The 8,757-nt window shown below is 29.9% G+C and overlaps 1 protein-coding gene across 2 annotated transcripts; it reads right to left on the reverse strand.

The window, feature by feature from the left end:
* Positions 1-1,886: 1,886 nt before the first annotated feature.
* On the reverse strand, positions 1,887-8,355 carry LOC143076804 (myb-related transcription factor, partner of profilin-like). 2 transcript variants are annotated; one of them, XM_076252676.1, is made up of 7 exons: positions 8,180-8,355; positions 6,720-6,882; positions 5,548-5,611; positions 5,086-5,148; positions 4,650-4,730; positions 3,477-3,557; positions 1,887-2,868 (listed from the first exon to the last, which is right to left on the reverse strand). In XM_076252676.1, exons 1-7 carry the CDS (start codon positions 8,338-8,340, stop codon positions 2,696-2,698), a joined length of 786 nt encoding a protein of 261 aa, XP_076108791.1. In that variant the 5' UTR covers positions 8,341-8,355; the 3' UTR covers positions 1,887-2,695. The 2 variants fall into 2 exon arrangements, with proteins under 2 accessions (XP_076108791.1, XP_076108792.1); XM_076252677.1 differs by lacking the exon at positions 8,180-8,355 and having other exon boundaries at positions 6,720-7,942.
* Positions 8,356-8,757: the final 402 nt, after the last annotated feature.

Consider the following 8,757-nt stretch of genomic DNA (forward strand, 5'->3'; position numbering starts at 1 on the left):
GAATTCAACAATAAAAAAAATCTGAACTTTTTTTTCAAGTGGTCGTTGAACTATGAAAATGAGGTCAAGGACATTTGACATGTGACTGACAGAAGCTTCGTAACATAAGGCATCTATATACAAAGTATGAAGCATCCAGGTCTTCCACCTTTTAAATATAAAGCTTTTAGCTAACGCCTATGTAAAGCTTTCTGCTACCAAAGTTGCAGGCTCGACAAAAAAATTACAAAGCGGATAGAAAGTAAAAACACAAAAATACTGATCCCGAGGAAAATTAAAAAAGGAAAATCAAAAATCAAAAGGGAAAATCAACAGTCCAAACACATAATAGTGTGTTAAGGTTGTTCTTGTAAACAATATACACACCAATTATTCTACTCAATTTGACCTGGTATCGGCATTGGCAAATCCCGGGGGGGAGGGGTCCGGGTATGGACCTCCCCTTTTTTTGGCCGATCAATGCATTTGAATGGGGACATATAATTGGAACACACACCCCTTTTTGTCCTGGGTTGGGACCCCCTTTTAAAATGGCTGGATCCGCCCCTGTATCGAAACCCCCCTATTTTTTAAATAGCTGGATCTGCCCCTGAATCGGTATTTTGAAGCAAATAAGGACACTGGTTATGAACATCAAAAATATTTTTCACATTAAATAAAAGTAAGATATAGATTTTCCACAGCTCTAAAAATTTGAAAACAATTACTTTGAATATTGGGCTAAATACATAGCCCATTATATTGGTGATTAGATGACTTTTACTTTTTCAGATATTCTGCAACATAACGTGACCCATTATCAGATTTGTGCACTAATATTTTTATTATTGTTACATTACCAAATAACTGCAGCTAGTGCCTTTTAATAATCAAAGCAAACATGACACATGATTGCTATTTATCAGCTGATTTTTGTTGATTTACAGCTAATATTCTAATGAATGTATATCAAGACTTTGATTAGCTTGTTTTTAAGTATGACATATGGCCTTCTTATTTCAGATTTACCAATGTAGTTGCAAAATGGCCTGGAAACACACATGACAGCTTCATAATGCAGAATTGCTCTTTAAGTGAAAAATTCGAGAACAAGCAGATAGACGGCTGGCTTTTGGGTGATTCAGGGTATCCCCTGAAACCATGGCTGTTGACACCCTTCTTAAATCCATCATCAAATGGAGAAGAAAAATACAACAGATGTCATAAAAGTACCAGGAATGTAATTGAGAGAGCCTTTGGACTTCTGAAATCCAGGTTCAGGTATACAAATTGTTCAAATGCACAGCCTGTGGTACTACTTGTACAATTAATAAAAAGATATGATGACTTATTTCTTTATATAAGTATACAAAATCATAACCAAGTCCAAAATGATTCACCTACATCTACCAGCTATTCTAATATTACATTCTTCTTCTTTTGCTTTGTATACAACACCGTGATAAAATTCTATTCTCAATATATATATACTTAGCGCAGACTCAGTGATATTCATATTAACGGATGTTACAATATACCTCCCACGTAAAAACACCAGTTTTGGAACTTATTTGGATTATACTTAAAAGAGTCAATAATTGACGAAATATACTGGTACAACTGTAATTTGAGAAATTATTGCAATGATTTTATTACATTTTTAAATTTCTTGTGAACTAAACAGAAATTTTCTGGATACTACAAATTGTGATCTAATTTAAGTTCAAAATCAGATCATAATTTTAGTCCAAAATTAGATCACAATTATAAATGCATACACTTATTTCTAAATTTACAGTTTTCTCAAACCAGAAACTTAAGGATATATAGGGTATGTTAACATCACACTTAATCAGTATTTGCACAGTAAAACACATAGAGGAAAGCAAAGGAATAAAACTGTCACAAATATTGCATCAATACAGTTCTTTTATTTTGATTGTCAAGTACATTAATCAATAATAAAAACATGTATTATACAGAATGAATTCAAAGTAGTTAAAATGACTTACAAATTTGCTATATATTAGGCAAAACATCAGATGTAAAGAGTTGTGTTGCATAAAAAAATGAAAGTTTTATTACACAAACAGAAAATGTGGGTAAAACCAAAACTGTTGTGACTAACCTGTTATACATGTAAATTGAAAGTCACCATCATATTTTCTTCACAAAATATGCTTTACAATTTGAAAGTAAATGATTTAATTCATTATTCCAGGTGCTTACACAAAACCACAGGATGCCTACATTTCATCCCAAAAAAGTGTACCAACATTGTTGTAGCATGCTTCATACTTCACAACATTTGCATAGACAAGTCTATTCCACAGCTGGATGAACTACTGGAAGATGACAATAACGAGAATGACCATGAGCAACCAGAGGTTTTCAATGTTTTCCGTGATGGTATAAACACACGTGCCTCCCTTGTGAGACAAAGGTTCAACTAAACATGTCAGTTACACATAGTGTACAACCATCATTTAATTTTAAATGCTAGTTTAAGGATATTTTATAGAGTGATATTATCTCATTAGTCTTCAATAGAATTAATAAACGGTAATAAAATGCTTGTGAAGAGATGGACCTCTTATTACTTATCTGTTTTGGAGTATGAACAATTATCCTGGAAAAATACTTAAAAATAAAACTTATTCATGATACAATAATGAATAATCAACTTGCTTGTACACAGAGTAGGGATAAATTTGACCTATTGCTCATTAACTACAGATAACTTTTCTGCTATAAGTTCAAAAAATTTCAGTTTCTTTCTTTCCAAATCATTTCTTTCCTCCATCAACTCTATTTTTCTTTTTTTCAACTGCAACTTTTCCTGTTCTATTATCAACAATTTACTGGTAGAATCACTTTCCACTGTCTTTCCTAAAAATAATGGTATACTATTCAACAAATTATTGATTTAAAAATATTCTACTTCCTACATTGAAAATTATTACTAAATTTTTTATGTAACAAAATAATATACATCTCAGCTGAATATGTTTAGGCCAGCAAAGCAATTACTTGTAATCAATTTTAGGGAACAATTGCTGTGGAAATAGTAAAATAAACAAATTTGATTTCTTCATTATTATGCAGTTGATTCGATGTTTTATGTTTTTCACAATTATTCTTCTTGTTTATAGAATGTATTCCAGGTGCACATTTAAAATGTTATTTCTTCATAAGCAGAAAAATGTATCAGTCACTCCTTAAATAGACAACTGCAAATTGCCTATTATTGCTTACATCACTTTTATTAAAACTTTGGTGGATAGTTGTGTTATTTGCAATCTTCTTTTTTTATATTGTCATTGTATAAAATATAATTCCGGTTTATGCATTGCTTCAAATATTATACTAGTATTGAAACCAATATTTCATAAAAATAACTAAAAAAATTATTATTTAAAATTTCACTGAAAAAAATAACATTAACATTCTGAATTTAGAATAAAGCTGATATAATAGAAACTATATACTAGGCATACCAGTCCTATTCTTTGATGGTGGTGATATTTGTTCCTTGGGTCTGCTCTCAATACCACAAAGTGTCTCTTCATTTTCGTTAACTGAGAAATAAAAATAAAAACCAATGAAACTATTTTTAAGCTTCCATACTATAAAGTATATTCATAAGCTACTTAATCGCAAACATGAACAAGTGCAGATATAAAGTTACATGTCATAATGACTAGCTTGAAGATTATGTATTTATAATTAATTCAATATTTCCTATGCCTCTGAAAAATTTTTCTTCTCAAATTTTATTATCAACAATAACATAACATTTTGCACTCATACTTGTGACTTAAAACCAATAGTCCAAGCACAAACCTTAAATTAAACTTGTTTTTTTTTCTAAATTAAAACAAAAAGGGTTTCTACTGTATCAAAGAAATGTGAAGTAATAGTATTAAAGAATTTTCTTTAAAGGGGCACTAGCTACAAGATGTCTAAAAATTGAAAGTACGATATGTTTTTGTTCAATCAATGATAAAAGTGAAATGGTGAAATAATAATTTGCTTTTAGCTGCCAACATGGTTGAATTTGGTCAAATAAATCTTTTTATATTGATAATGACTTATTCACTTGCAAGTGAATAAGTCGACCTCATTAAATCCGTATTCATGTTAACTTCAATTAAACCCCTTAACTAGAGATGGACAATGCATGTTTTGTAGGTGTACTGTTTATTTAAAGGAAAGGAATGTAAACATTGAAAGCAAAACCAAGGTAAATCATTTGATGACTGATTCAATTCACTAAAAATCTTTCTTCTACATGTTAAAACGACAAGAAACATATATTTTTAATCTATAAAATAAAATTAAACAGACATATAAAAATTCAAATGCACATGTTGGCTTAATCTATTTATATCTAATCATTAGTATATTTATGTTTACATCTCTTATATGGTCATCTGAGGTCAACTCAATATTTAATTTGATGGAGTCTAGACTAAAATACACAAGAAACCAAACTTCATATTATTGACCCTATCCTCTGTAAACTGTTTATTTCACACTTTTGATAGTTTGGATAAATGCTTTACACTGTTATCAATAAGATATGAAAATTTGACTTAAATCGGTGACCATGACTTTGACAGCTAGTGCCCCATTAAGTAGGAAAATATATATATGTAATTAAGAATTACTTCTGATTTCCTTTCCGGTCGACAAGTCTATCAAAATATTAACATTGTCATCAGCACTACCAATTGGATCTGTTTGTTCATCTATTAAAATAATCAAAATTATGATAAACTACTACAATTAAATCAATGTGTTTGTATTTGCTGGTTTGCAATCATGTTTTTTTTTTTGCTAAATATTTTATTGACTTGGTCTTCTTTAACTTGAACATAGACTTATATTTCTAGTAATGATTTGACTATACCTTAAGTTACTTTTTAAAAGAAAGTGATTTTATTTTGTAACACACTGTTATGTTTTTTTAAACAACAAAAAAGTTTTGGAATAAAGCACATCTCTTAAATTGTACAGGACTTAATAAACCCTAAATGAAATGTAGGCCAGATTTGTCATTTTATATTCAGCAGTGAAATTGTACAAGTTCATGTTCATACTTACTCTGAGAAACAGGTAACTGTAATGTTGGGAGGTTGGTCATGTCTGGAATCTGTACTGAGGACTCTAATGATATCAATTTAAAACAAAAAGATATGATTATTAGAATTGACAAAATAAACTTATGTTTAAATATTGTACATGAAGGTATTTGTTTTGTAAACAAATTGTATTATTTGTTACATATATGTATACTGAAAAAAAATGTGATTGTATTAATAGTTTAGAAATATATTTCTTTTTTTTTTTTACCAAAATGAGTGCTACAAAACTCAGAAGTCATTAATTTTAAAATGGTCAAGTTATCTTTCATACTTTCAATATAAATTTTAAACCTTGTATTTGTTGGGTTTCTGTCTAATTTACAAATAACCTGTTTCAAAGATGTAGGAAAGACACTTATTATTGTATTCGTCCTAAGTTAATTCAAAATAGATTCATATAACATGTTTAATTTTAACTTACCACTGTCAGTGTCAATACCACCAGGAATTCCATAGCATGCAACTTTGGGAATGATAGAAATAACCTGTAAATAAATGTAGATATATATATACATGTATATACATTGAACAGATTTAAAATGTGTACAAAATACAAAAATAAGGCTGAAAATGACCAAGTATTTATATTCAATATGAAAATATGTCTAGTATTTTGATATAAAATGGTTCATAAATGTTCTCCATAGTCGTGATAGTATCCCATACATACATATATTCATGTATTTAATTTCTATTGTAATTTATCTTTTATTACTACATTCAATTCACTTGCTATATACTTCATATCAGATCAGTGATATTGTTTTTTTATTCTTCAAAGCTACCTCTATCCTTTTTTATTGGGTAAATAGGATTCAAATTGCAAAATTTATAATGAACCATGAATTTGACTGGAAGTTCAAGTTGAACCCCTTATTATCAGTGATTATACATTTTTGTACATAAGCAGACCCTCAAATCTGCACACATGGTCTTTTCGGCATGAAAAATGTTTGAATGTGTGTTTTTCAGTTTGTATTCATGCACAATTACTACTGAGACTGCACTCCTGGGACGAAAAAAAATCTTTTTGGGAAAATTAAAAAAAAAAAAATTATTTTCAAATTGGGATTCTTCTCAAGGGGAAAAAGCCTTTAATTATTATCCTGTAATCTAAGGCAAGTAATCAATGTCACTGTATCTGTACTTCATGATGTTTAATAAATGATTCATAAAAACGTGAGATGGAACTTGTTCAAATTAATTTGAAAGTTAGCCAGATATTGTACTGTAATGGGTCTTATTTTAAATATATATACATTGTACTGTAATAACAAATCTGTTATAAAAATTGCAAATTCATCAATTTTACTTTTTAAAAAGCTGGTACAACATGTTTATATAATTGTAAAGTCTTAGAATCCATCACAATATTATTCTCATGAGCACTAAAATCACACAAAATTGAATTGATATACCAGTACAATATATACATATATATATGTAAGGATTGAAACTACCATTTGTTTCAGATTATTACTTATTGAATTTTTCAATGTCAATCAAATTTGTCTTTATATGTCCTTTATATTCATATATTAATAACAATATTGTTTGAACTACAACAATAATAAAACAACAAAATAATTCAACCTTTAACTCCAGTGGTGTTAAAGCAGGTGGTGCTGGTCCACCACCTGTCAGATTCTGTAGCCTATTTCTTTCTGATTCCTTTTTCTTCGACTTCAGTTGCAGATCCTGCCATTTGTGTTTCACCTCTGTGATAGTTCTTACAACAGAACTAATTGAATTGACTCTATTTAGATGAGAGAAAAAAAGAGCTGTTACTTCCATATAGTTAATGAAAAAGTATTTGCTTTAATATAACAAATATTTCTTGATTAAAAGTAACATATAGGTTTACACCAAGATATTGTCAAACATTGTCAAATGAAATTGGATATCCTATATTTATCAACAATGATCAATTCATGCTTTTAATTATATATCATGTGTTTCAAAGATTTAACCATATAATATCTGTGGAACACATCCTCCTATTAAGTTATTGAAAACAGTTAACCTGAATTTATAATAATACCATGGTGTAAATGAGTAACATCAATTCAGGCTTACACACTCAAGGTGTATCTAAACATATATATGAGATGTGTCTGGTAGAAATTGACCTTTTGCAAGTTAATGTGAATATCTACAGAGACATATAAATATTTAGTATACATGTCTCTGATATGTACAAGCATAATAATACTCTGATATATTTGGAGCATTAATCAACTTTGTACCAACATGACCAATAGAACCAGTATTGTCACAGATTTATTTGTTTACTTGGTATTTTTTTAAATGGATACAGTTCAACAAGGTAAACATATGCAGGAGTTTCTTGCTGCATTGAAGATCTATTGGTGACCTTTGACTGTTGTTTGTTCTATGGGTGGGTTGTTGTCTCTTTGTCTTTGACACATTCCCCATTTCCATTCTCAATTTTTTCAAAAAATTAGTTTTATGAACTGATTACTATAGTCTAGCATTTGTCTAGTGAACTGTTGTTTTGTCTGTTTATCCTTTTCATACTTTTTTTAGCTATAATTTGCGTTTTAGTAGTTTTTATTTTTAGACTTTTGAGTGTGAACAGGTTTGACCGGTTGGTATTCCCGATTCCTCGCCTCTCTTTTTTACGGGACACATCAACGACTATCTGAATAAAGTGTCCGCTGTTACTGTAGTGCTTATTGTAAAAGTACTTATCCTTTATAATGTAAATCTAAATGTCGAGGTAGATTAAAATTTAAACCAATAAAATTGTGTTCGAAGAATAAAACAGGAAACAGGAAGTGTGCATATTTAAAATACATATCAAAAGCGGTTAGTGATCCTTCTCGTTTCCGAGATTTTAGAATAGAAAAAAAACATTGACATAGAATATATATTGTGGGGAACGAACAGGTACTTGACTGATTTCGGTTTACTAATATAGTGTTTGCATTCATCTGACAAATTATTAAAAGAACAATCTTTGTGTTACTGATTTGTTTGGTTTAATATTCAATTTGTGTCTATTTAAAATATTCAGTGGTGTATACACATACTTTTGAACAATACTTGACCAGAGTGCCTTCTTTTTATTCTGGTCTAAATAGGGGGAGAGTGCTCCAAAAAGATTAGAATAATTCTCTTGCACTCCCTCCACAATTACATCTACCTCCTCAATGGAAAAGTGAGGTTTTCTCGGACTGATTTTTTTTTCCATACTGTGACTGTAGTCAGATGCTCTCAGTACTTATTTTCGTCTGCTAATTTCTATGTAACATACCTCCAATGAAAAAGAGTGCTGTTTTCGGGAATCCCCGTGCTATTAATAAATAGCGATTGTCTAGCGATCAAAAATTCTAACGATTCTTCTGCGTACGGTTTATGAAACACACGTAGACGTCATCGTTATGTAGTCGTTAGTTACACGCTAAAATTAACGTTAGTCGTTATTAGCGATTGTTTTATGAAACGGCAGCTTGTTCTTAAGTTTCAGCACTTTACACATAGTTTCCGGTTGCAAGACTAGATGATACTGGCTTCTCATGAAATTCAGACTTCTGTCAGTACTTGGCCAATAGTTTCCAAGTAAAGTTGAACATTCCAAGATTACTCCTTCCATTTGCATGTACATGTA

Source organism: Mytilus galloprovincialis, chromosome 5 (assembly GCF_965363235.1).
Source record: "Mytilus galloprovincialis chromosome 5, xbMytGall1.hap1.1, whole genome shotgun sequence".
Lineage (NCBI taxonomy): Eukaryota > Metazoa > Mollusca > Bivalvia > Mytilida > Mytilidae > Mytilus > Mytilus galloprovincialis.